We start from the raw sequence: 27,683 nt of genomic DNA, 5'->3' as shown, positions 1-27,683 counted from the left end.
AAATACATAATTAAAGGCTAAAAAATATCCCTGTGGAAGACTATTCCAAATGTTCTTCGGAGACCCTGTATCATTGTCAAAAGGTGAATCAAGTTGCTCGGGGGGTCATATTTGACCTATCGGGCAAATTGAGTTGGGCCAAAAGGGTCCACAACGAGTTGGTGGGGGGTTGAGGTGGCACAAATGGAGCGGGGGCGGATGGAGTCGCGACGCGACGGCGGTTGACCGTCGCCTTCTTCCTTCCTTGCGGCCGACGTTGGGAACTGCCCGGCCCGGTGTCGGGGCGATCCAAGTTAGCTCCGGCAAGCTGGCTAGCCACCTCATTCTCGCCGGCGTCGGATAGGGATACCGACCTCGACCGTTTGCTGGAGGAGCAGGAGGAGGATGATACGCCTCCCCTATACTTCGGATGCACACGCACCTTCTGCCAAGCGCTGAGGTACTTGAATGGTTTGTAATTTAGGGATTGATAGGTCGCCAAGGCGGCACTGATGATGTCGAGCTCGCTCATGCCGCTCCCCGCCGACCACTCTTCCTGGAGGTAATACCCCTGGAACTTTTGGATTTCTTCGTTGGCCCTGAATATGACACTGCGCACTATACTCTTATTGCGCTCGATGGTTCCAGCCGGACGGTTTTCATTGTACCGGCGAGAGACGCGCCACCAAAACCTATCCCCACTTTGGTTCGTGCCTATCTCCGGATCTTCGGAGATAATCAAATAGGCTTTGAATAATTGATCCATCTCCGCCGGAGTGTACGGGGTGCGAACACCACGAGGAGTAGGAGTAGGAGTAGGAAGAGGGGGAGTTTGAGAGCCACCGCTCCCTCCCGATCTGGGTTCGGGTGCCCACCGGTATTGCCAATCAGGGGCATCTTGGTCGTCCACCGGGTAAGGCCGGTAGCCACCCGAAACTTGAGAACCTTGGGTTTGAGGAGGGGCCGAAATTTGCGTTTTCGGACTAGGGAATGGTTGTGTGCCGAACCATTCGTGGTTCCAACCGCATGAGTCGGAGGGGTGATCACCGGAGTCGGACATTTTTTTTTGTAAGAGTGAAAGATTGAGAATTGATAAGAGAAGATGAGAGAATTTAGATAAGAATTGTGTAGCGTGGTGTGAAATTTTTGGTGTGGAAGTGGGGGTGTTTATATATGAAAATGTGAATTTTGGGGAAAAAAATTTAAAAAATAAATTAAAAGTGGGGAGAAAACGGATATAATTTATTGGGAAGTGGGATTTTTTTTATTTAAAAATGATTTTTTAAATTAAATTTGATTTAAAAAAAGAAAAATAAAAATGCCAACGGCTTTACCGTTGGCCAATCAGAACGCACCACGTCAGCCTGCTCAGTGGCACGGACGTGCTCGATGCATCGAGCATCGCCGTGCCAGCGGCGGGAGTGCAGCAGCGGCGACAACGGTGCCGCGCCAACTGCACGGACGCCGTCCGTCCCAGCGAGCACCGCTGCGAATGCTCTAAAAGATTTAGTGGGGTATCTAGTGGGGCCACATGGAAATTCATTTTTATATTAATTAATTCAAAAAGAACATTTTTGTCATTTTTTATATGTGATGTTTTCGTGATTCCCATGATGTCAACACTGTATAGTAATAATGTTAACTCAATGTCTTGAATATGTAAACTAAATTTGTTAACATTGAGGTTGACATTATATGTATAGTTGTTGACATAAGTATGATGGTCGAAAACATTGAAAATTCAAATAAATTTTCAAATTTATCATCAAAACATACGCAATTAGAATCTTATTAGAATCCGTATAAAATTAAATTTAATTTGATATATGTTTTGTGAAAATATAGTTTGAATCGAGATAGTTATATTAATTTAAAACTTTAAGATATTTTTTAGGACAAATTGCCTGTAAAGTCATGAACTTTCAAAATAGTTTGGTTTTTTCCGTGAACGTTAAATGTTGCATGAAAATTCATGAACTTTACCGAACTATGTAAATTTCCCATCCGATCCGGCCCGATAAATTTTCGACACAAACTTTTCTTACGTAGCGCCGGAGGCATGACTTGGGAAAACTCCACTAATTCTAATTGTTTCTCTTCTATCTTTGCAATCTCTAACCCTATATTTATCACAAACATATAAGTAGTACAAATAAAAACATGCAAATCAGATTCCACAAATCGAATTCAGCATAAAAGTAGCATTGCTTCCACAATTTGAATTGAACCCTAAATTTGTCATTTACCAAGTCATATGCTTCCGTCACGCCTCGTAGGATAAGTTTGTGTCGGAAATCTATCGGCGGGTCGAATGAGAAATTTACACAATCTCGTAAAGTACATGTCTTTTCATGCAACATTTAAAATTTACTGAAAAACCCAAACTATTTTGAAAGTTAATGACTTTACAGACAATTTGCCCTATTTTTTAAAAATTGGTTATAACTAAAAAAATCAGTTTCCATTAATACCCATGATTGACATTATTCACACATGAGTTGAAACCAGTATACCCTATTTTACATCGTTACAACAGCTTGTTGACATCGCATGAAAATTGATCTTAGCCGTTTTGTTTTCAGATCGGACAGACTAGATTTAGTAGATATCAATTTAAGGTGTAGTTAACGACCTAACAGGACCCTATGAAAACGACTCTGTATCTCGCTAAAACAGATAAATGAAAATCATGAGCTGGATTTATAGTTATTAAGTAGTACTCTCATTTCATATAAATTAATTTATATTATAAAAATATTTAACAAATGAAACCATGTGTGAGGAACCAGATTTAAACCGGTGACACAGAGAATTTTCAGTCATGTGCTATACTAGTTGAGCTATTAGTAATGCAGTTGGTATGAATTAAGACAATTTAAAAATGAGGTAAACTATTTTGCGTGCATGGTTAGCTTAGCCAGCCCGTTTATAGAAAAAGACTCCTTAGGGTGGAGGAGTCAGGGAGGCGACAACGACGGTGAAGGAGGAGGGGGAAGGAGACGACAACAACAGTGGTGGAGGAGGGGACGGCAACGACAACGACGGTGAAATTTTGTTCTTGCACGCGCACATGTGAGTTTTCTTCTTTAAAAACATCTACTATAGCCACATTTAATTTGCATTAGGCTACCTCAAATTTTGATCATCATGTTTGCTATTCTAAAATTAGCTAAATTAATGAAAATAACTTAATCTTTTAAAGAACCTTATTATTTCTATATCAGTTCAACAATTTTAAAAAATAAAAGGAGTAAAAATTATGGCAATAAGCCCAAATCAAATGAGGCCCAATTTGAAGAATTTGTCGCGCCCAAAATAGTTTTTACAATATTTTAGAGAGAGAAAACAATAGACATTTTTAGAGAGAGAAAGTTGCGGGGAACCAACGAGCACGAAGGGGGACGAGCCTGCAGCATCATTTCCAGATCAAAATCACACGCAGTTACACGCACTGACATATACGTACACGTATTTGTATGCATACGCTCGTCTTCATTGCCATGCTGTAGCGGAAATGCCTCTAATAGAGTCAGGTGAATATGCAATCATTGCTTTGAGTTGAGGTACCTTGTGCAATCAGAGGCAAAACCCTAGAGGAGCTGAGGGAGGATTTTCAAAGTCACGAGCTGCAATTTCTTCGTGGTCAATCGCAATTGAGGTATCATCCTCGCGTTCCTTGCTCTGGAAACCCTAGAATTTAGAGCTCTGGCAGAGTTTGTCATGACATTGGGATTTCCCTTCAAGCTCGTAGCTGAATTAGGGGTTTGAAATTGGGGGGAATGGAAAGGGAGTCGATGTCTACGTGTTTCATGACAAAATTGTCGTGCATTTCATGGAATTGCGGTGTGGATTTCGAGTTTGCTGCATTGTAAGGTTGCGATGATGGGCGCATGATTGGATGAGTTTTACATGGTTTTGCATAATGAATGATTTGAGTTCGACGTGTTGGTTCTGTGGTACTTGTCTGAATCTTTTAGCTGATAAATTATGACAGTTTGAACTTGAGAGGAAGTGGAGGGAAATGCATGTTTCCTCATAATTCTAGGTGTCTTGGTTTCGTCGTGTTTTGGTCTACTTAGTTTGGCACTTGGACACAAGTAATCTAATGTATCAAATAGGCGGGTTTGGCAATACGAACCACGAGTAGCAAAGGGATAGTTAAGATGCATTTGCTCGCAGTCAGCCTATTTATGTTGGCTGTTTCATATCTGCTATACGTTATACTGCTTTTTTAGTCATTGTTTACCAGCCTTTTTAGCCTTAGGGTGCTGGGAAACACAGCTCGTTTGACTTAGAATGTATGGATTTGTTTTTGCATGTGGATATGAATTTTTAAATGCGGTGAATATGGAATGTACCTTCGTACTTATTTTCAAGATTTTAGAATATCTTGCCTGTTTGGTATAGACGTATAGTTAAACACGGTTGCTTGATTTGGAATTTTGGATGGATGCAAACTTTATTTTTATTGTTAATTCATCCTTGGCCAATCATGGAAATATATAGTGTATCTAATTTCGCGAGTGTTTTACTCTTGAACGAATATGATTGATAATAAGGTGATACACTGATGGCACACTTGCGGTTTGAACTAAATAAATAATTCAATAATAAATAGTTTTATTACAGAAACTAAGGTTCTTAGGCGTCAAGTGATATTATGTTACATTGTAATTAAACTTAAATCTGACCTATTGATACATTGAACTATTGAACTTGGAGACAATCATATCCACCACGGCACCACAATGCATGGGACAAAGCAAAATGAACCTCTCTTTACTAAGATTACATCCTATGTATTTCAAAAACATACTCTAGTATTTTATCATCTATGCAGCACCTTTGATCGATAACAAGCTGCATTTTTGTTCTTTAGGAGTTTGCATTTGGTCTTGAGTTCATGGAGGCAGTAAATTGTAGCATTTGAACCGGGTGATGCATGGGTGCGACTCACCGTCTGTGCTCTTAGTAAATGCCGAAGTTGAGTCTATGGGAGGAGTTGTCGAAGGTGGAGTTGGTATTGCTCACAAAACTTCTCTCAGACGAGCAGCTATCGAAAGGATCCAAGGGGAGCTCAGGTAATACGATGCATCGCTTTCACACTATGTAGCTGCACAAAACTCTCAAGGACTCATCATCTATTTCATTGCCGTGAACATTTTTCTTGTGACCACAGGCAAGAGTATAATGTTCGGGATAAAACGAAAAGAGAATTAGAGTTTCTTGAAAAAGTATGGAGCTGTATCTCAGATCTCTTTTTCTCAATGCACATCAAACATTTTGCAGTGTTTGATCCCTTTTTTGTTGGCAGGGTGGAAATCCCTTGGATTTACTTAAGCCCGGAGATGCTGCTTCAGTTAGTGTTCAGTCAACTTCGTTGACCAATCAACATCAGGATCACTTTGTTACCAGGTATGTAAGATGAATCATATATGACTTAATTGTATCTATTATGCAGCTTTTGTGACTAATATATGCTTATTTGTTTGTTTGGAGCTACAGTGAAGCAAAAGGCAGTTTTGCAGTCACTGCATCACCCCATGGAGACTCAGTGGAGAGTAGTGGTAGACCTGGGGTGGATACTTGTGAACCCAATAGTGCTGATAATCTTATGCTCTTTGATGGTGAACATGAGTGTTCTGAGGGTGATAAGATTTCATTACATCCTAGAAGAAATAAAATTGTGCTACCAGAAAAGTTATCTCAGATGGATGGGAGTCATAGGACTCGGGAACATGGTGAATCAGTTGCTTTTTGTGTACCTAGAAAAGCTTATAAGAGAAGGAATAGGTCCCGTCCAAATCGTGATGGGATTAGATTAAGTTCAGTTGATGTAAATACAACTCATGGCAGTGATGGCTCTTCTCTACCTTCTCTCCATGACAAGGAGCTTAAAGGACAAATATCTGATGCTGAAAATCAGATTATATCAATAAATTGTGATTCAAAGCCTATGTGTGCTAAAGATGGTGTGAAGAATGGAATGGTGGACACACAACAGGATATAGAGTTAGGTGATAGAAAGGCTGTAGAGTCATTTAAAAACCTGCTCAAACCTGTTCTTGTGGAGGCTGCATCAGATGCTATTGCCTGTAAGGTTACTCTGGATGATCAATGTAATCAACAATCACACTGGAATGCTTTAGAGACTCCCACTCAAATGATTTTTGATGGATCTGAGGCCATACAGACAATGGAAGAGATGAGTTCTGCAGTTAATGATTGCCAGAAAGTTGAGCCTGCCAATAAAACTGAGAATGAATCCACTTTCTGTCAAATAAATGGTAGCAGCAATGAAAAGGATGGGACAAAATTTGACGCTCATAACATGACTGACTTGTGTGGCATGGAGGTTTTGGATTCTTCGTTATCTTGTGCACAAACCAACAAAAGTTTTGATGGAAACAATGTTGGTGGTATATGTAAAAAAGTTACAAATGCCGATGTAAATGTGCCAATCAAAGATCAGACTATACCCTCAGAGGGAATGACATTGGTAGAAAGTCATGAGCTTGCAATTGAAAAGAGACAGACATGGGGTGTTGGTGGTTGTGCTCTTGACAACCCAAAAAACTCCTCAGCATGTCTAATGCAGCAAGAGAGTGGCTTCAAACGGAAACATGAAGAATTGAATGACAATGGATCTGCTATGAAGAATGAGATGAAAAATCAAATTGTTAATGAAGCGATGGAGCCTTCTTCTGAACCAAGGGGGTCAGAATCAGGAATAAAAACTGATCCTGTTTTGGATGGCAATCTTGGATTACGTGATGAAATTTCATGTGCTGTTAAGAATCAACATTCTTTTTATACTTCAACTTCTGATTTCCCTAATGATGGATCTTTGACTAAGAATTCTACTATTTCCCTTGAGGCTCAAACTTCTTCCTGTTCAAACTCAAAACCACAGCTAGAAATTGATGAAGATTCAATCTTGAAAGAAGCACAAATTATCGAGGTTAGATTGTTGTGTTTACATTTCATTTGTCTATTTGAGTTGTGCTTCAGCATGTTTCCATGACTTGATGTACCAAATATCTGATACAATGAAATGAATAGGCAAAACGAAAAAGGATTGCACAATTATCTGCTGTGACATCTGTGAGAAAAATGCATCCAAAATCTCATTGGGATTATGTGCTCGAAGAGATGGCATGGTTGGCAAATGATTTTACTCAGGTCTGATCTTAAAAGTTCTTCCCACACCATTGTTTTCTGTTCAGATTTTTACTAGCTGTCTATAGTATTTTTATATAAATTTTTTTGGGAATAAGCTTTAACGATATTCTATACTTGAGATAATATATGTCACCATGCTTATATAGAGAGTTTCCTGGTTGTTTAGGAGTGTTTTTGGAAAATAGCTGCTGCGGCTCAAATAAGTTCTAGAGCTGCTTTTGCTTCTAGGTTGAGAAAGCACGAGAGGAATTCTGGTATGGAGGCAAAAAAAGTTGCTCATACCTTGTCAAAATATATCATGGAGTTCTGGCATTCAGTTGAGGTATGTATAAATCCTTTAAGTTGATGTGGAGACAACTGTTTGATTCCATTAAGAGGTGTTTCTTTGTTTGTTGGTCAAACCTTTTTATTTCTTTTATTTATGAAATCTCAAGCTGATAACTTGTACTCCCTCCGTCCCAAGGTACGTTGAGCCACTTCTTTTTTTCACGTATTTTAGAAAACTATTAAATAGTTAAAGTGGAGAGAAAGTAAAGTAAGAGAGAGTGTAAAGTAGAGAAGAGTAACTAATATAGTTGGTAGGCAAAAAAGAAGTGACTCAACTACCTTGGGACGGAGGGAGTAACTAATATAGTTGGTAGGCACATGGACAGTACTCCGAAATGATATAATCTGAATCATCTGCTTGAAATGTATGAATCAGCAAATCTAATATGTGCCTGAGTTGTAGGTCTAATTCATCCACTGGAAGTTTAGAGTAAGGTGAACTTTTAAGCTAAAGCTATGAGCTATATCCAGTAAGGTGCCATGATTTTTATTTGATTTTGTCAATAGAAGGTTTTTGTTCTTGCTAAAATTCCAAGGAATGTATATGATTTGTCATGTTGTGTATGTCTTTACTCGGTAGTTGGTCAATCAATTGATGTGTAAAAGGACTTTCTAGGGATGCCTTTTTTAAAACCATACTTCTATATGGTAACAATAATGTATGATTTCCAGCTCAGCTCTTTGTTCAGGTGAGATAACATGTTTACGATGACTTGCTATTAATGGCAAGCAATCTTTTTTATCTGCTAGGCTGGGGTGATTTTAAAAAAGTTGTTAAAGTTATTGATAGTTAATATTTGATGGATAGAAAGATGGATAGGCAAATTATGTTTCTGATTATGATTGTTTTTGGTTTGATAGGCAAAGACCGTATTACCTGAGCAGGAAAGTAAAATGGATGACACCCTTCCCGTTAAGGCTTATGCAGTGAGATTTTTGAAACATCACAATTTCAATGTTATTGATAAGCAAGCTGAGGTATCGGTGACTCCAGATAGAGTATCTGACACGGAGATCCTTGACCTCTCATGGGAGGATAATTTAACAGAAGTATGGAATCGTAACAGAGTATATTGATGCACTCTTGCCCATATCTTTTCCCTACTGCTTTTCTCAACCCCTCATTTTAAGTTGACTTATATATTTATTCTAACTTTCAGGAGAATCTCTTCTATGCAGTCCCCGCTGGGGCCATGGAAACCTATAAGCACTCAATAGTATCACAGGTTGCACGGTGTGAGGTAAATGCTTTCTCTGACTCAGTTTTTGCAGTGGGAATCAACTATGGTTCACTGCATCATGCTTTGCAATTTCTTTTTCTTAAGAAAAGCATAATTATAAATGACTAATTTAACATATACTTGTAAGAAGTAAAGTTGATGATAATGGGTGGTTTTAGATGAGCCAGTGCTACTGACATGCTAGCTTTTGAGAATGCATGCTTTGGCTTTGGAATGGCAAATATATTGACATAATGAAAGATGTACTCAGCCCCTATTCCTTACAAGAATGTTTTTCCCTGGGGATTCGTATCTTCATGAATATCTGTTTAAGCACAGTGGAACTTTTTCCTGGATTAAAGGGTTTGGCTGTGGTCCATAATACATAATTATTCATAATAGGATGCCCATACTGACCTATTATTCATGAAAGTCATCTCTCTTTGGACAAACCCAGGTCTATTTTATTTGCAAACCTAATATTACAATGTGAATTCTTTTGTATCATTTCTTAATCTTTAGGTATGTGACCTTTTATCTAAAACTGATTATATGCTTGCTTGCCCAGAACATAGGAAATAGTGTTCAAGAGGAAGTGGAAGAAACATCTGCATATGATGCCACTGCAGGTAAATCTGATACTATGTTTTGCTTGATTCTCCTTTGTCATTTTTTATTATTATATTATTTGTTTTGCATATTCAATTGAACTGCAGACTTTGAATCTCGAGATACTACATATGATGAGGATGAGGGGGACATAAGCCCATATAACATGCCAATGGCCTTTCACAATAGCAAGTCCTCTAGATTTGGCCAAAAGAAGCGTAAACACTTGATACGTGGTTATGGGGTGAGATCATACGAAGTAAGTTCCGACAAATTGCCAATGCGATATGCTGAAAATAAAGTTGTCAGTCAACCAGCCACTTTGATGGTGAAGCGACCAGGTGGCAGTCTTAATGTGTCAATTCCAACAAAACGTGTCCGGACTGCTTCCAGGAGAGTTATCAGCCCATTTAGTGCAGGAACCTCTGGATGCCTTCAGCTACCTAATAAAACAGATGCTTCGAGTGATGATACCAATTCATTTCAGGATGAGCAGTCGACTCTGCATGGCGGATCATTTCTTCCAAATAGCTTGGAAGTTGAGTCAGGCAGGGACTTCAATAAGCAATTACCATTTCACTCAGCAGAAATCGTGACAAAACATAAGAAGAGGAAGAGACCCAAGCATCTGGTGACCAATATTATACGATTTTTAAAATGTTTGCACCAATTGTTGCAAATCGCCCATGTCTTATTTCCCTTTGGCATTATGGCGCAGAATGCTTCTTACGAACCAAGATGGCAGGTTGATACTACCTTTCAAATAGAGCAGGTGAATTTGTAATCTTTTCTTTTTTTTGTTTTATTATTGATTATTGTACATGATGTCCTAAATTTATAAGAGATGCACTCTAGATGCATATAAGCTTTCTGACGGTTACTTTCGGTCTTCACTTATTCTTCTTAATCCTGCTCAGTACTATAGTTTTAATATTAAACTTACTTCAGTTTAGGAAGAAGTTTTTTGTTAATTGGCCTTCTTTTTATTGAAATGCTTGCTGATTATCTTTTCATATAAAACACACTGGAGTTTGGTTTAGTATATTGCTGTCTTAATTCTTAAGTTATTTGATTTTTTATTTCACTCAAAATGAAATGTCCATTTGACTTGATCAAGTAATAAAATAAACCATTCTATTTTGGAGTTTCAGTTTAGGGAATGATGGCACACATATTCCTTGTAATTGTGTTAATGTATCCAATTGATGTTTGGTGCTTCTACTCTCTTTGCAGTTTCAGAGGGATAACAATAACGTAAAGAAAAGTCATCAACCTGAGCCTGATGGAAACAATGGTAAAATTTGTTCTCTTTAAGTCGGTAACAATTTCAGTATTGATTTTGTTCGAGTATACTGATACACTTTGATCATCTCTAAAGGTTTATTTGGCCAACCCATGATAAAGAAGCCAAAGGTTATGCGTTTATCACAAGATAACTCTTTTGAGAATATTGCTCCTGGTTCTGCTCCTTCTCCAGCAGCCTCCCAAATGAGTAACATGTCTAATCCAAATAAATTTGTTAAAATGCTTAGTGGTCGGGATCGGGGTAGAAAGCCAAAGATCATGAAGGTATATTTGCCATTCTGATCCCTCCTCTTTTCAGTTTTCTGTTGTTAATGTTGGATTAACTCTAAAGTTAAGCATCTTCATTGTTTTTCAGATGCCTACTGGGCAGTTGGGTTCAGGAAGTCCATGGACACTCTTCGAGGACCAGGTTGATTTTTATACACTTACATGCATATGTAGTACTCTGTCTCACCATAAGCAATGCACTCCTTTTTTTGCACTCGTTTTGGAAAAATGATACTCCATAAAATAGTTAAAGTGGAGTGAATGTAAAGTAAGAGAGAGTACATGCTAAGTACTCACCATGTTTTTAAGACTTAATATGGTTGTTCTTTTAGTACTTGTAAAGGTATTATCTTAAAGACTGAAGATATGGTTGTCCTTTCCAGGCACTTGTTGTCCTGGCACATGACTTGGGCCCGAACTGGGAGCTTGTTAGCGATGCTATCAACAGTACTCTGCAGTTCAAGGTAAGTTTTGAAAAGTAGGTAGATCTTGTGACTATGCTGATTGCGATTTCCTTAAAAAGTTTGTACTTTCTAAGATACTATTATGTTTCTGTTCATGTAAAGTGCATATTTCGCAAAGCTAAGGAATGCAAGGAGCGCCACAACTTTTTGATGGATAAAACATCTGGTGATGGAGCAGATAGTGCTGAAGACTCAGGGTCCTCTCAACCATATCCTTCTACATTGCCTGGCATTCCCAAGGTACAGTTCCTTTTTTTTACATCCGTGTATTCTTGTGCTATTTGGTGATTTGTTACAATACCATGTTCTTTCTGTTTTATATAGGGAAGCGCCAGGCAGTTGTTTCAGCGTTTGCAGGGGCCAATGGAAGAAGAAACCCTCAAATCTCACTTTGAGAAAATCATCATTATTGGGCGGAAACAACAATACCATAACAACCAGGTACTTTAACCAAATGAATCCAGTATAACATCATCTCATGTGACATGGCCTCATTATGTGTTTTGACTCTTTGCTACTTTTGATACTCCTTCCGTCCCATATAATTATGTGGAGGTTCTTGTATTGGATGAGATGTTAATACTGCTAACAGAGATTATTGTTGAATAGGAAGTCGGATACTATATATGGAGATTTTGGTATTGAAGCTCCCTATTGGGTTATTATGTGCCTGTTCTAATGTGCTATCTTGATATGATCATACTCATATATTTTAAGATACTGCAGACTATTATTTCTGGCATTTCGCTTACTAATTAAGCATTGTCGTCAAAATTTTATTTGTATGCCTCGATTTTGGTCATCATTGTGATTTTATTTCATTTACTTGATTTCTGTTAAGAATGATAATCAGGATCCCAAACAACTCCAGCAACCTCATGGATCTCATGCATTTGCAATGTCCCAAGTCTTCCCGAACAACCTGAATGGAGGCCCCGTTCTAACGTAAGTTTTTTATTTGTTTTGATCATGTGCACTTTGAAGGTAATTTTTTAATTGTTAAAATTCTTGTACTAGTTTTTATTCTCTCTGTTAAACTGCTGAACCATTTTCTTATTATAATACTATAATTTTCTATTCTCTAAATTCAATGACTCTTGAACCTTTGAAGCCCTCTGGATATCTGTGATGCCACTATTTCTTGCCCGGACATACTTCCCATTGATTATCAAGGGTCACATCCTGGTGGATTAGCCGTTGCAAATCAGGGTCCTGCGACTTCGATGCATCCTGCATCTGGTGCCGTTTCTGCACTGCAAGGATCGCCAAATATGATGCCTGGCAACAACTTTTCATCTTCACCCGGCTCTATGAGGTAATGTGTTGAGGGCTTAAAGTTTTTTTTCCCTGTTAATTCTGATTGTGTAATCCGTTATTTTCTGTCATGTCGGGATGGTAGATACGTTGTTCCTAGACCTGCGTCAGCTGACGAACAACATAGAGTGCCGCAGTATAACCATATGATGACTAATAGGAATGTGCCACAGCCTAATCTCACTCCTTCTGGAGCTCTTCCAGCTACTGATCGTGGTTCCCGTTTACTTCCTGGTGTAAGTGGCATGGGTATAGGCTGCGGTGTTACTAGAAGCATGCCAATGACAAGGCCTGGGTTCCAAGGCATTGCTTCATCATCTATGGTTAACTCTGGGAGTATGCACTCTGGAGTAGGCTCTGGTCAAGGAAATTCCATGTTGAGACCTCGTGAACCTATGCACATGATGCGGGTATGCAGTTATATTCCTTTCTAATCTTCTGGGAACATATTTCTACAACAATTTTGCGAATAAAATACCATCATTGACCTAGTCAAGCAAGCAGACTCCTATCTCATTCTAGCTTTTCTCTGCACATACTCACTTATAAAACGGGTATTCTCTTGCTACATGAGTTTCTCGTGTTGCTCGCCTACAGATGGAAATATATATATTGCCAGGTTAGGGGAGGCACTTAGGAATTAGGATCCTTTTTTCCAAGTTGGTAAAGTACGGTAAACTATTCTGCATTTGAAATATGAGGAGCTGAGACAACCTTAGTTGGTAAGGCGCTTAATGCTTATTTTGGGTATACAGTAACCTAGAGGGGTTAGTTTGTGTGGGAGTGTGCAACTCTCAAAAGAAATATGAGGAGTAGAAGAACATATTGTATTGTGATTCATAGGCAGGGTTGCTGATGGGGATGGGTGTCAACAAATTAACGATTTTCCTGTGGTGGTCCAGAGAATAAGACATGGATGGATGTGTTTAAGCTTTATAAATTTTTCTAACTAAGCTTTACTAACAGCGAATGACTTATTTTCATCAAAGTACGTCAAATTTTGATGATGATTATGAAGCTTAAATGTTGGCTAGGGGTTCATGATGCCGATATTCATTTCAGCTAGCTATTTGCTTCTTGGGCCGTCAATAGGAAATAATATTTTCCTTTTTTGTGGTACGAAATTTGTGCGAGTAAAGTATCTTCTTGAATCTCGATTCACAATTGCGCACTCCAGATTGAAATTGAATTTCCATGGTGTCAATGTCTGATCATTTTTTGTCTTCTTGAGTGGAGCTCTACTTATTTGTGATTCCTATATTTCACAGTTGCGTATGTCTGTACTTTCAATAACAGATAGTTATGTGCTCTTGTAGCCTGGCCTGAGTCGGGATTCGCAGAGGCAAATGACGGCGCCTGAGCTTCACATGCAGGCGTCACCAGGACACAGCCAAGTGCCTCACTTTGGTGGATTGAGTTTGGCCTTACCAAATCAGACTGTCTCCCCACCAGTATCCTCGTACCCGCTCCATCATCAGCCATCCCATCCAGTATCACCTCAGCCTCAAGTCCTTAGTCCTCGTCACCCACATTTCCAAGGACCGACTAATCATGCCCCAAATCCCCAACAGCAAACCTATGCAATTCACTTGGCTAAAGAGAGAAAACATCGTCTTCTGCAACAGCAGCAGCACCCAGTACAGCCACAGTTTGCTGCATCTAGTTCTTTGATGCCACATGTTCAGTCACAGTCTCAACTCCCAATATCACCTACAGTACAAAATAGTTCACAAGTTCAACCCCAATCAGCTACACCGCCGGTATCACTTTCTCCGTTGACATCAGTTTCTTCAATGCCCCAGCATCAGCAGAAGCATCAAGTACCAGGTCAAGGAGGTGCACGGAATGCACAAGCTGGTGGGAGCGGGCTAGCTAATCAGACTGGAAAGCAACGACAAAGACAGCAACAACAGCTTTCGCAATCTAGCAGGCAACATCCTCAGCAGCGGCAGCATTCACAAGCTCAACAGCCTGCTAAGGTTGCAAAAGGAGTGGGGAGAGGTGGCCTGATGATGCATCAGACCATTCCAGTTGATCCTTTGTTAGGAAATGGGGTTTCAACAAGTCCCGGGAGTCAAAGTTCTGATAAAGGAGATACATCCACTCATTTAATGTCAAGTCAGGGCACATTTTCCAATTTTCCGCTAAATACTGTGCAGCCAACAGGGCAATATGTGTCTCCACGACCACTTAATCAGTCCCTTACTCACCAAAAGAATCATCCATCCGCCATGTCTAATTCAAACCACCAACAGACATTATCCCACCAGAAATTAGTGAATCAAAACAAATTGGCTCTTCAAAGACTGCAGCCAAATCGCCAGATAGATTCTGATCCAGCAAAACCACAAGCCGTAGATTCTGACGCCGACCAGCACCCAACAAGCAGCTCTAGTGAGATGGTTTCCATAACAACATTACCTCGGACCACTAGTAATCTAACTAATGCGGCAAAGGCTGTCTCTTCGGCCAATACTCACCAATGGCAAGCTTCAGAACAATCATTGGATGGACATGCAACCAATATGAGTCTTACGGTGTCAATGCCAGCTAATGCTGGTGAGTCTGCTACGCAGGTGGGACAAGAGCTTGGCCAGAGGCCATTGGCCTGCTTGCCTTCTAGTAAACATGATGTTAGTGCACACTTCCAGCAGCATCAGCAGTCGTCGCAACTTCCACATCCTCATTCACCGGCATCCCAGCAGCCTCTATATTCTCAGCAGGGGCAGCTGCTTCAAGCAAGCAAAGGCAATTTATATGGTCGGCCAAGTGACCATAGTGTGGAATGAAGACAAGCCAACAGATTGTGCAGTGATGATACTGCTACTCATGTCTGGTCAGCACGCTCTTACACACCATTGTACAGGTCAGTCATAGCTTATTATGCTTTGGAATCTACCAATTTACCAATATTAGTGGAATACAAGTCACTTGTTAAGTAGGTTCTTTTCAATGCTTTAATAATCCATAATCTGAGAATTGCCTACTAAATATGAGATCTCCCATGTGTTTCCTGGCCTATAAAAGTGGGAAAATTTTATTAAATGTTACTTGGTTGGGGACTCGTCTCTATTCTACTCGCTTCCTCTTCGTTGTTGTATTATTCTGAATTACGTTATCTTTAGTTGGCACATTTATACTTATGCTAATTTGGGCCTCCAATTTCTTCAGTGAAGCTCACCGTGTGGCACGAAGAAAATCTGACACGTTAATGAAATCTAAGAGCTCTACAAACACAGACCCTGGGCTGATCAAATTTTTTGGCAACATGTATGTTAGAAGTGCCCCTAGGGCTTCGGGAAGATAGAGACAGATAGTAGAGGTAGGTGTACAGAGTCTTGTCTCTTGTTTCGTTCCCTTTTTTCTTATGCCCTTTATGTTATTGTGGTGATGTCGGGTAGGGGGGCGTTTGTTTTAAGCTGCATAGATCAGTGATGCATTGTTGCCTGTAGGATATAGTTATTATGGCCGAAGGAAGGCTATGGGAGTATTTTGTGAATATGAATTAGTGTTGTTGTGCATAAAATGTTAAAAATAATATCCTTACCTAATTGGTCATGAAAAGATCTACTACCTCCGTCCCGGAAAGTTTGTCCCATTTTTCCATTTCCGCCAGTCCCCCAAAGTTTGTCTAATTTCACTTTTTATCATTTTTGGTAGTGGACCCCATATTCCACTAACTCATTTCTACTCACATTTTATTATAAAACTAATATATAAAAGTAGGACCCACAATCCACTAACTTTTTCAACTCACTTTCCATTACATTTCTTAAAACCCGTGCCGGGTCAAAGTGAGACAATATTTGGGAGACGGAGGTAGTAATTAATTGGGATAGAGACTCATTCACAGCTTCCGAATGGTTGCCGATAAAATACAATTTAATTGGTAATACAATTTCTCTTCCAACCAATTAGTCTGGGGTTCAAATCACATTACCAAGAGCATTTTAAAAAAAAGTGATTCGAAATGCTCATCCAATCCCCAAATGCAAAATGAAATGAAATACACGCAACTTGTAAAGAGAATACCAACAGTATATGAAATGTAGCCAAAGCTGCATGACTTCAAATTTATAGAGAAAACGTTTTTACAATAACTAAGCAAAGAAACTTATGAAAAAACTGTGTTTCAAGATCCTTTGTGTGTGTGTGTGTATTCTTTGTACAGCCGATACTGGGATGTTGCAGATTATATGAACTCATCCAAATAACATCTGTGGATATGATGAAAGTATTAGAACTTGAACAATTTAGGATAACTGGTAAAGTTGTGTGTGTGTGCGCGCGTGCGCGTGCCTCAGACAGAGAGAGAGATATATATTACCTGAAGAATGTGATCAGCTGAAAGAATAAGGTCAATGAGCATAAAGGGGACACATACGGATGCTTGGGAAGTTAATCAGGTTGCTCTGGGTACAGACCTGCTACTTCGTAGCCAGCAACTTTGACTCCCCTGTCATTGAGTCGAGCAGATAAAGCACGGATGTCAATGACGACAGCCATATTTTTAAAAAAATGCATTGCATTTGCTTCATAAGAAATAACAACTTACATGTGAATTATTCTCCTTTATTGTCTCTATTGACTCAGATAGCTCCATTTGCTTTGATGTTGTCGCAATCAATGCCTGTACAGAAACAACGTATAGCTCGTTTAACACAGACCAGAATATAAGGCGGGTCACATATCTTACTTTCCTCGTCTTCTGTAAGTCAAACTCGATGGATTTTATGCGACTGAGAGATTCATGTATCATGTCCTCTTTCTCAGATGGAATTCTTGCAGGTTTTTTCGAAAGTTCATTCTCTAAATGCTGTAACTTCTGGAAACAGGGGTGGAGAAGCTCCTCATTCTTTAGTTGTGCATCTTGTTCTTGAGAGTTTGAGTTTCCAACTTGTGTTGTTTGGTTTTCTAATACCACTTCAATGTTTTCGTCCATCTTAAAGAAGCGTCTGAACAAACTACCAAGTATGCATAAGAATGTGAGTACAACGTCCGTCACTATGGCGGAGAGTGATCCCTTCGGCAACCTTTGTTCCGCAATAGGACCAGCCGAATCTGCAGGTTCACTATGTTAGGTTCGCATTCAAACATATAATCATTCCAGTAAAAACACAGGGATATTGAACCTAAGCTGGACTCCTTTATTTACCCAAAAGTATTATAGTATGCCAACACATACGATGGTTCAAGAGGGACAAAGAAACAAAAATAAAAACATCAAGAAAACAGAATGTATCAAAATTAAGCAAGCAAGGGACAGTATCAATATTAGTTCAGCAGAATGTAACAAAATCAAGCAAATAAAGATAGTATCAACATTATGCAAAAAATGAACCACTTACGTTATTACTAAGGGAAGGTGTTGGTTCCCTGTAAGAAGGTTTTCTTGAAATAGAAGATGAAGAAATTTGATTCCTTGATTCCTGTCAAAGTAGCAAGCGTAAGCTCACTTTTATATCAGCTCAGGTAAATTGACTTGAAGGTGAAGAATATTAGTATTGCATAATAATATCTGCATCCAACCTTCATATCAATTGGCTTGATTTTGGAATTTAAACTACCAGAGAAGCTCTAACATTTACTAAGGTCCTGTCCATGTCTTATAATGACAGATATACCTAGTATTCTAACAAAACTTGGCATCTATATTCACAAAATTTTACCTGATAATCAAGCAGTTTTATCCCTAAATTGCATTCACCTTCATGCAAAGCGTGAACTAGCTGCAAGGAAAGTTGGGTGAAACAGGTGGAGGGGCAACAAATGGAAAGTTCTTTATTCTTTCATATCAATTTCAATCATGAATCAACAAGCAATAACAGTATCTGCACCTTCATCAGTTGTGTATCATTCCAAGGTCCCTTGTTGGATCCAAGGCATCCACCTTCATTTGGACATGAGCAGGATCCACCCAGAAAATCTGGCAATTGACTGAAACGCTAAGGTTCAATGTTTAAAGAAGAGAGTGTTTTTTATTTAGAAAAACACCTGTATATCGGTAGCCTACCTAGCATCGATGACTTCCAATAGCCTGTCCTGGAATTTGGTACCCAACACCTATATATCGGTAGCCTTAGTTAAATAAACATTTCATGGGATTTCCAAACAAAATAATAATCATTTTGAAAAAAGATGTAAATCCTTTACATGTATTTTTGCGATGGCCCTTTGATCAATGAAGCATTTTGCCGAATTCCATACACACTTAAATCCACCACCCGCATTAACTATGAACATTTGATGTAATGTCTGAATAAGGTGACAAAAATCTATCACTAACATGAACAAGAAAAAATATATGAAAAATTTTCTATGAGAAAGAGTCCGAGGAACCACAGGATAATTGCTGCTATCAATTCTCTGCATGCGCATTACTAGATCACGCGCAATCTTTCCAAAACTCATCCAATTCTGTATATGTAAAGGAAACAGGAAAAATACTTCTATGTTGATAAGAGAAATCAATATGTGATAGATTCTATAATGCAACAGCATAAACTAATTACCAGCCCATGTACATCCAGAATAGTTGTTGTTGAATCAATATGTCGCTTGGCAGCAATAGAACATGCTGCAAACTTTTGCGCAAAAGCTTTCTCAAAACCTTGGACGTGATATTTTAAAAACCTATCGACAGTGGTGATGTTCATTAGTTTACTAGGTTCAACCTTCCCAAGTCTTTCAATGTACACAGGTCGGCCTCCTTTATCAACACCATGGTAACCATGAGGATATATAGCTTAACTTCGTCAAACTCCTCATATATGAAATCCTGAATATAGAACATAATCATAAAAGCAACATAGATGTTAAGACTTTGATATCAGTAACATGCTGAAAGGAAAATACCACGAAGTTGTCAACGGAAGAGAATAGGTAGCTGTTTTTGAAACACATACCAGAGTCTCTCTAACAGAAACAGAAATCTACAGAATATCTGTACTTATGAAGACTGTGCTAAAACATGGCATATCAGAATACTTTCAAAGAGTTATCTAGACATAACATGCCAGATTTGGTGGTTTTGAGGAGATTAAAAAAGAACAAAGATATGTGGCTGATAAAATTGAAGTTGTTACAGGAAGTGAAGCACACAAAGAAGCTAAGTCACACAGAACATATAACTTAACTTAAGCAAAACTACAACTGTGGTATCCTCAATAAAGCAAATAAGTTTTGCCTATTGAAATGATGATCTTCAAGATGGTGACGAGTCAAGTCACTATTATCTGTCAATCTTGTCTCAGTTCTCATCTTAGAAAATTATGCTAGTTTTATCAAAACCAGGAAATAAAAAGAGGAATCAAAACAGTTGGACCACATGATGGAAAATCTACCTGAATTACAGTGTCTACAGCATTTTCTTTTCTCCAATTCAACATTTCTTCCCACATCTGTACTGTTTTATGAAGGTCAAACTTTCTTGCTTTTAAGAATCTGCAATACTATGCATTTCGTTATTGATTGCAAAAAGTTATTCAAAGAGGTTCATTAAAACAAAATAAATTCTTCATGAAGTTAGCATATACTCCTTTCGTAAAGCATAATGTTTGGAGTTCAAAATACTGAAAGAAAAAAGGCGGTACAAGACATATATCAACAGTCGCAGACCAAACTCTTATAATGATGGAGAACAGAGTTAAATCAATTTAACAAATGCCAGAGAGGGAGAATAATATTAGTCAGACAACATAGTATGGTAATCATCATAATGAGCCAGAAGCACGTCCCTTTCAACCAAAGCTTGACGAAATTCATTAACCACTATCTCTTCCTCCTCCTGAAACTCTTCGTTACAGACTGCGGCAAACAGGCAATGCACCTTCCTCTGTTCACGTTTCTTCAACTCCCACATGGTCCTTGTTGCAGGCTTCATTTCCTTTTTCCTCAAAGATCTCATCCTCCGCCTCCTTCTCTCATCCTCAGACATGATCTAGTGACCAAATCTATCTCCCCTTCCATCTTCATGAACCAAAATTATTTCTAATGATCAGAAGATCAATAATCGACAGCAATTCATATTAATTAAACATAATAAACGAATCAATGTATCTCATCCTCAGGAAGGATTGACATGAAATCTATGAAATCAAATGTATAATAAACCACCATTGTTCCTTAACACAATCATATTTGTTGAAGTTGATTGATCACCGAGAGGAAATAAAACAAGAACAATGAAGTAGAAGATGATGTTTGAGTTTCAACCGAGAGGGAGTATTATTGATGTGAATTCAAGAAGTGTTTACAAGGAATGATCCACAAACAACTAATCCATTCCAACACTATTTATACTAACATCTAACTAATCAAGAAGTGAACAAGAACTTCACTATTTATGAGCCGTATCAATCTTTATCACTTTGACTCTACCACTCTCCACCTCATCCCTTATGAAATGTAGTCTCACATCAATGTGTTTACTACGTTCATGAAACATCTGATGTTTTGCAAGACATAAGGCTCCATTGCTGTCACAGAGTGTATTGATATGCTTTTCTGTTGTACTCCAAATTCTGCCACAAGTCCAAGCAGCCATTTGCTTTCTTTTACTGATGAAGTCAGAGGGATATGTACTCAACTTCAGCCGTGGATAAAGCTACCACATTTTGGAGACTTGATTTCCAACATATAGCTGCTCCAAATAGAGTAAATATGTATCCAGTCTATGATCTCCTTGTATCAAGGTTTGCTGCATAATCTGAATCACAGTAGCCCACTAATGGTTCTTCCTCAGCTCCACCTTGATCAGTAAACAGTATAGCTAGGCTATCTGCACCTCCCAGATACCTTAAAGTCCATTTTAAAGCACTCCAATGTTGTCTGCCATAGTCTGCCATGTATCTACTTGTTGTGCGTATGGCATGAGCTATGTCAGGTCTTGTACATATCATCAAGTACATTAGACTCCCAACAATATTAGAGTAAGGGACCAGTTGCATCTCTTTCTTTTCTTCATCAGAAATGGCCTTCTGATTTGCTGAAAGCTTAAAGTACATAGCCATTGGAGTTGTTGTGGCTTTCATGTTATGCACTATGAACTTCTTCAATATCCTCTGAATGTAGTCAGTTTGGAATAGCCATAGCTTCTTCTCGGTTCTACCTCTGATAATGTCTATTCCAAGGATCCTTCTTGCACAGCCCAGATCCTTCATTTCGAAGTCTGATTTCAATTGCTCCTTCGCCTTTCTGATCTCTTCAATGTCAGCCCCTGATATCAACATATCATCCACATACAATAGAAGATACACATGTGCTTTGTTCTTCTCTTTCTTCACAAACACACAGCTATCATAGAGAGACCTAGTGAAGCCAAGATTTGACAAACTCTCACCAAACTTCAAGTACCATTGTCTACTACTCTGTTTAAGGCCATATATGCTCTTCTTAAGCATATACACACTTTCTGCTCAGAGCCAGGTACCTCAAGCCCCTGCGGCTGTGCCATATAAATTGTTTCTTGAAGGTCTCCATTCAGAAAAGCTATTTTAACATCTAGTTGCTCCAATTCCCAGTTCTTCTTAGCAGCCACTGCCAACAGAATTCGTATGGAGTTATGCTTCACAACTGGAGAGTAAATTTCATTGTAGTCTATGCCTTCTTGCTGATTGAATCCCTTTGCAACTAGTCTGGCTTTGAACCTCACTCTCTGTGAACTTGCTGTTTCAATTTTCTTCTTAAAAACCCACTTACAGCCAATAATTTTCCTGAACTCTGCCTTTTCCACCAGAATCCATGTCTTTTTGCTTATTAGTGAATCAACCTCTTCTTTCATGGCTTGAATCCACTGATCCTTTTCTGGTCCAGTAATTGCTTCAGTATATGAACCAGGCTCAGAGGCCTCAATCTGTTCTGCTATATTGAGTGCATAATAAATCATCTCAAAATCATTGAACCTGACTTAGGGGTGGCAAATCGTGCGTGTCGGGTCATTATCGTGTCGACACGATAACGACACGAACACGATAACAACAAACACGAACACGACCCGTTAAGAAAACCTCAAACACGAACACAAAACCCTCAGACACGAACACGACACGAACACGACACGAACTCATTAACGACACGAACCAATTCGGGTCAACACGACACGATAACAACACGTACACGAGATGACACGATAACGACTCGATAACAACACGGCCTGATAACAGTTAAACCTATTAAAAATGAAAATAATAAGAATTAATAATATTAAAATATTATTTGTTAACGGATAACACGAACACGACACGAACACGACACGAACACGTATTGTTAACGGATAACACGAACCCGACACGAACACGACACGAACACGACACGAAATTTTCGTGTCCTTAACGGGTCGACCCGATAAGGACACGAACCCAATAAGCTCTGACCCAAACCCATTATTTTCGTGCCGGTTCGTGTCGTGTTATCGTGTCGTGTCAAAAATTGACAGCCCTAACCTGACTGGTGCTTTCACATTGGCTCTTCTTGGTTTGTCTCTTCCTATCTGATATTCTTGAGTCTGGTCATGCAGGCCAATAGTCTCAACATCCTGACCATCCCGAGCTCCAGCTTGCTCATCAGTGCCAAGATTTTCAATATCTGATGAAGGATCTGCCGTCACTTCAGTCAGTGAAGTATCAACATCAGCAGCTGCCTTATTATTCTTGCTAGTGAGAAAGGGCATGTTATCTTCAATAAAGACAACATCTCTGCTTATCACTATCTTTTCATTCACAGGCTCAATGGACCAGAGCCTATAACCCTTCACACCTTTTTGATAACCAAGCATCACACATTGCAGAGCCCTGACACTTAGTTTCTCTTGTTTTAAGTGTGCAAAGGCTTTACACCCAAAATGCTTCAATCTTTGGTAATCTTGCCTTGTTCCATACCATTTCTCATCCGGTATGGAGCCTCCAATTGCTGATGAAGGGCACTTATTAATTAGAAATGTTGCAGTACTGGATGCCTCGGCCCAGAAGTGCTTGCCTGCACCAGAGGCTGACAAAAGGCACCTGACTCTCTCCATCAAGGTGCGGTTCATTCTCTCTGCAACCCCATTCTGCTGGGGGTTTGCAGGCACAGTTCTGTGTCTTCTAACACCTTTGTCATTGCAGAATGCATCAAAATCCTTTGACAGGTACTCTAATCCATTATCAGTCCTGAGCACCTTGGGAAATATCCCTTTCTCATTATGCATTTCTGCACACCAGATCTTGAAAATGTTAAAGGCTCATACTTTTCTTTCAAGATATACATCCATACCTTTCTTGAAAAATCATCTATTATGGGCATATAGTATCTACCTCCACCTAGGCTCTTGATTAGAGAGGGCCACCATAGATCTAAATGAATATTGTCTAGAGGAGAGGTAGATTTGTGTGTACCAGAAGGAAATGAAAGCTTCTTGGCTTTTCCAAGTAACTTTCAAGCAATAATAATAATAATTCAACGGTACTCCCTCCGTCCGCCATTAAATGTCTCATTTTTCTTTTTTCGTCCGTCCGCCAATAAATGTCATATTTCACTTTTACTATATTTGGTAAGCGGACCCTACATTCCACTGTCATTCCACTCACATTTTACTATAAAACTAATATATAAAAGTAGACTCTACATTCCACTAATTTTTCTACCCACTTTATTACATAAAGTCAAATAATTTTTTAAAACCCGTGTCGGTCAAATATGGGACATTTAATCACGGACGGAGGGAGTAGTACTTTTTATTAATCCTAGGACTTGTTCAAGTTTTATGTTATACCCAGATATAGGTTCAATTCTACCCCAATTCTAGTGTTCAAGTTCCATGTCTCTAATGTGGAGAGCCTTAAATCAATTCTTAGTCATTTGGTGGTAAATGGAGCTGCATTGAAGTCCACACCAAGAAATGAAAATGAATTGACAATTTTATCCCTCCCAAATTTGTTTCTCCCCAAAATCAGACGTCTCGGTGTGGATATTTTGGTCACAATGATTTTTAGACCCCTATAAACATATTATATAAAATACAAAATTGATTACTTCAATAGCTATATTTGCAACATTGAACACCTTGATATGGATGGCATATATGTGGACCCTACACGCTCAAAACCCATCTAAATTTATTTATTACTTTTTCATAGCAAAGAACTTGAACACGCCCTAATACCTATGGGAGTTTTAAAGCATAAAGGTCGAGTTAAAGCTTTGAACCCTCAAACTCCCTTTCCACATCTCCACTTTACTCCACCAAATAGTTGAAACTTCATATCAAATTTTCAAAATTTGTATACACGAGTTTAGAAATTTGCATTGCTGTATTCAGTTAATAGATTAACTATGATTTAGAATTTTAGGTGATTTTTTAATTTGTTAATCGACATAATCGACCCTGAATTAACAAAATGATCAATCTCTAGCTCACATGAATTTTTCAACCAACTACACTAAATTTATTTTCGCCTCAATGTTTTTTAAACCACATAAATTGTATCGCATCAAGTTTCAATGGCAATAATAAAGTCACATTAAGTAGTCTAATTTAATTATACCTTTTTACTACTACCATGAGGCGGAAAAATTGATTAGCCCATATATTTGGAATACCCAAATTTAAGGTAATTCAAAAAAAATTCAATTTTCAACAATATACTACAATTTATACACTAGTAATTTAATATCGACGTAATATATTATCGAATCCAAATACTCCCTCATTCTCATAGTAGATGTCATACTTAGAGATTGTCACGGAATTTTAAAAGGTCTATTATTTTGTGTGTTAAATGAAAAGAGAAAATAATATATTTATATTAATTTGAGATTGAACTTTTGAAATTTACGGGATAAATTAAAAATGAAAGTAGTAACCAACACTTGCCAATTGCCATGAATCATTAGATCTCCGACTTGGTTGTTGGGAGGCTGATTTTCACAAGCAGAAAAATCCCAATCTCACCAACTCCACCGCTGAATCTACAGCTGCGTTCCCTCACTAAATCCCCTTCGATCTCGATTCCTTTTTTTCTGATTAATTCCGATGTCTAAGGTTTTATCTTTAGCTGAGGTTTCTGAGCACACCACCAACAAGGACTGCTGGCTCCTGATTGGGGGAAAGGTAATTCATTCATTTTGTTGTGCATCGAAAAGTTTGATTTTTTGTGTTCCGGATCTTGATTTCATTTGTGCTCGATTGGATTTTGGATTTTGTTTTTTCATTGGTTTTGTTGATTTAAGGTGTATGATTGTTGTTTTAAGGTATGAGATTGTTGAAGAAAATGAATGCAAGGATTTGTTAGTGTTTGATTAGATCTTGATTTACTATTAGTATTATTATTATTTCATAGAGTTTGATTTGATTTTGATTCGCTCTCTTTCTGTTTCATGCTGATTATTGCCTTAGAAATGTTGATCTTTAGTGGTGTAGTGTCAAATTGTTCAAGTGTTTAAGTGAATGTGATTGAAGGAGCTAAGTAGATCATCTTAATGGATATGTAGTTTTCTCAGAGGTAAAGAACTTCTCATAAAAATAGAGATGCATTTGTACTCTTTTCTTAGTTAATTTGATCTCAAATTTATCAGAATTTATGTTTGTCCCTTTTGTCTATGTAAAACTGTAGACTAATTCTTTAATTTTTGAGTCAAGTATAGCTATAGGCTCATGTACCTTTTCTTTTTTATCATGTCAAAAAACAAAGTGGTTATGATTGTTTTACTTATTATGTTTTTGATTAAAGACTACTTTATTTTGGCCTTCTCTTTTAACTCTTCTTGATTTTTCTATGGGTATGACTAATAATATATCCATATAGGCATAAGGAGCCTAAGTTAGTTATATGTTTTATACCAATCAAATATAAAACTCAAAAGATATGTTTTAATCTTTGACGTAAGGTTTAAATAAGTTAGTATTAATTCCTCATGGTTGCATACTAAGAATGCGGTTTATCATATTCTTTAGACTTGTTATGTGAGGTAACATTTTTAGGCTATGCGGTTGCGTATTTTAACTAAACAAATCTGTCAATCGAACTTCGACTGTGGATATGTTGTAAAATTAAAGCATGTTATTGAACAGGTTTATGATGTGACGAAATTCTTGGATGATCATCCAGGAGGCGATGAAGTTTTGTTGCAGTCGACAGGTAACACTTTATCTTCCAACAATATCCAGCCAATATAACGTCGTTGGCTCGACTACTTGTTGTAAAACAGTTCGTCCCTTGCAGGGAAGGATGCAACTGATGATTTTGAGGATGTCGGGCACAGCTCAACCGCAAGGGCCATGTTGGATGAGTACTATGTGGGCGACATTGATTCATCGACCATTCCCAGCAAGGCCTCTACCACATACGCGCCTCCCAAGCAGGCACAGTTGAATCAGGACAAATCGTCTGGTTTTCTCATCAAGCTCCTCCAGATCTTGGTTCCCCTCCTTATATTGGGTGTGGCTGTCGGTGTTCGTTTCTATACCAAATCGTCGACCTAAATTTAGGGTTTTTGGAAACCCAGTGATCGATTCTCAAGTTTATTCTATAGTTATGAGGACTTGTTTTTCAACTTTGTGGTGTTTGAGGACTTGTTTTGTGTTTCATTTTCTTGTTCTAAGCTAAAGAACTTCACATTGTTCTCTTTCTTGCGTATCTTTCTATTACATTATTAGTTATTCATGAATAATTGCCCTTTGTCTTGAATTTGTCAAATTGAATTATCCAAGAAGAGAACCCTAAGATACCACGCCATAGTTTGTCACAATTTGATCAAGTTTTTTTTCTATAAGAAGAGCACTAAGGGGGCTTAAACACTCAAGAAGCAAGAAAAACAATATTCCGAAACTAAGAGTGTCTTCTGAAGATCGTGTGGCCGGACGACACGGTCGAGCTATTCCGGAACCTGATCCTGGCCGGGGAGATCATGAGAAGGCACTCAGGCACTGCATTTCCCCAGCCCGATTTCTTCGTCTTGCTTCACCACACGTTTGACAAAGTCATGAAGGACAATATGGACCGGTTTCAACAATCACTAGATTGTCTGCTCCACCCTCGTG

At 38.5% G+C, this 27,683-nt stretch overlaps 2 protein-coding genes and 1 pseudogene across 3 annotated transcripts; 2 read left to right on the top strand and 1 right to left on the bottom strand.

Annotated features, from left to right (window-relative positions):
• The first annotated feature begins 3,327 nt into the window (after positions 1–3,327).
• LOC121747217 (chromatin modification-related protein EAF1 B-like) lies at positions 3,328–16,244 on the top strand. Of its 2 annotated transcripts, none has more exons than XM_042141219.1 (23): positions 3,328–3,637; positions 4,859–5,060; positions 5,159–5,213; positions 5,294–5,394; positions 5,485–6,940; positions 7,042–7,161; positions 7,328–7,483; positions 8,350–8,538; positions 8,649–8,729; positions 9,277–9,337; positions 9,425–9,948; positions 10,036–10,089; positions 10,551–10,611; positions 10,696–10,886; positions 10,978–11,031; positions 11,273–11,353; positions 11,456–11,593; positions 11,678–11,794; positions 12,207–12,298; positions 12,465–12,668; positions 12,753–13,077; positions 13,984–15,533; positions 15,839–16,244. In XM_042141219.1, exons 2-22 carry the CDS (start codon positions 4,918–4,920, stop codon positions 15,454–15,456), a joined length of 5,676 nt encoding a protein of 1,891 aa, XP_041997153.1. In that variant the 5' UTR covers positions 3,328–3,637; positions 4,859–4,917; the 3' UTR covers positions 15,457–15,533; positions 15,839–16,244. The 2 variants fall into 2 exon arrangements, with proteins under 2 accessions (XP_041997153.1, XP_041997152.1); XM_042141218.1 differs by having other exon boundaries at positions 12,195–12,298.
• Positions 16,245–17,538: 1,294 nt separating this feature from the next.
• LOC121747178 lies at positions 17,539–20,906 on the bottom strand (annotated as a pseudogene).
• Positions 20,907–25,488: 4,582 nt separating this feature from the next.
• LOC121749556 (cytochrome b5-like) lies at positions 25,489–27,313 on the top strand. Its single transcript, XM_042144123.1, has 3 exons — positions 25,489–25,754; positions 26,715–26,781; positions 26,866–27,313. The coding sequence occupies exons 1-3, from the start codon at positions 25,677–25,679 to the stop codon at positions 27,123–27,125; spliced, it is 405 nt and encodes a 134-aa protein (XP_042000057.1). The 5' UTR covers positions 25,489–25,676; the 3' UTR covers positions 27,126–27,313.
• The last annotated feature ends 370 nt before the right edge of the window (positions 27,314–27,683 follow it).

Source organism: Salvia splendens, chromosome 9 (genome assembly GCF_004379255.2).
Source record: "Salvia splendens isolate huo1 chromosome 9, SspV2, whole genome shotgun sequence".
Taxonomy (NCBI): Eukaryota; Viridiplantae; Streptophyta; class Magnoliopsida; order Lamiales; family Lamiaceae; genus Salvia; species Salvia splendens.
This window is presented reverse-complemented; position numbering and strand designations above follow the sequence as displayed.

What these genes read in the sequence shown, in the direction of transcription:
- LOC121747217 (XM_042141218.1), top strand. Translation starts at nt 4,918, where the DNA reads ATGCATGGGTGCGACTCACCGTCTGTGCTCTTAGTAAATGCCGAAGTT. An exon ending in ACAGTACTCTGCAGTTCAAG is followed by an intron (nt 11,354 to 11,455) that starts GTAAGTTTTGAA and finishes GTTCATGTAAAG; the next exon opens with TGCATATTTCGCAAAGCTAA. An exon ending in AACAATACCATAACAACCAG is followed by an intron (nt 11,795 to 12,194) that starts GTACTTTAACCA and finishes ATTTCTGTTAAG; the next exon opens with AATGATAATCAGGATCCCAA.
- LOC121749556 (XM_042144123.1), top strand. Translation starts at nt 25,677, where the DNA reads ATGTCTAAGGTTTTATCTTTAGCTGAGGTTTCTGAGCACACCACCAAC. An exon ending in GGCTCCTGATTGGGGGAAAG is followed by an intron (nt 25,755 to 26,714) that starts GTAATTCATTCA and finishes GTTATTGAACAG; the next exon opens with GTTTATGATGTGACGAAATT. An exon ending in AGTTTTGTTGCAGTCGACAG is followed by an intron (nt 26,782 to 26,865) that starts GTAACACTTTAT and finishes CGTCCCTTGCAG; the next exon opens with GGAAGGATGCAACTGATGAT.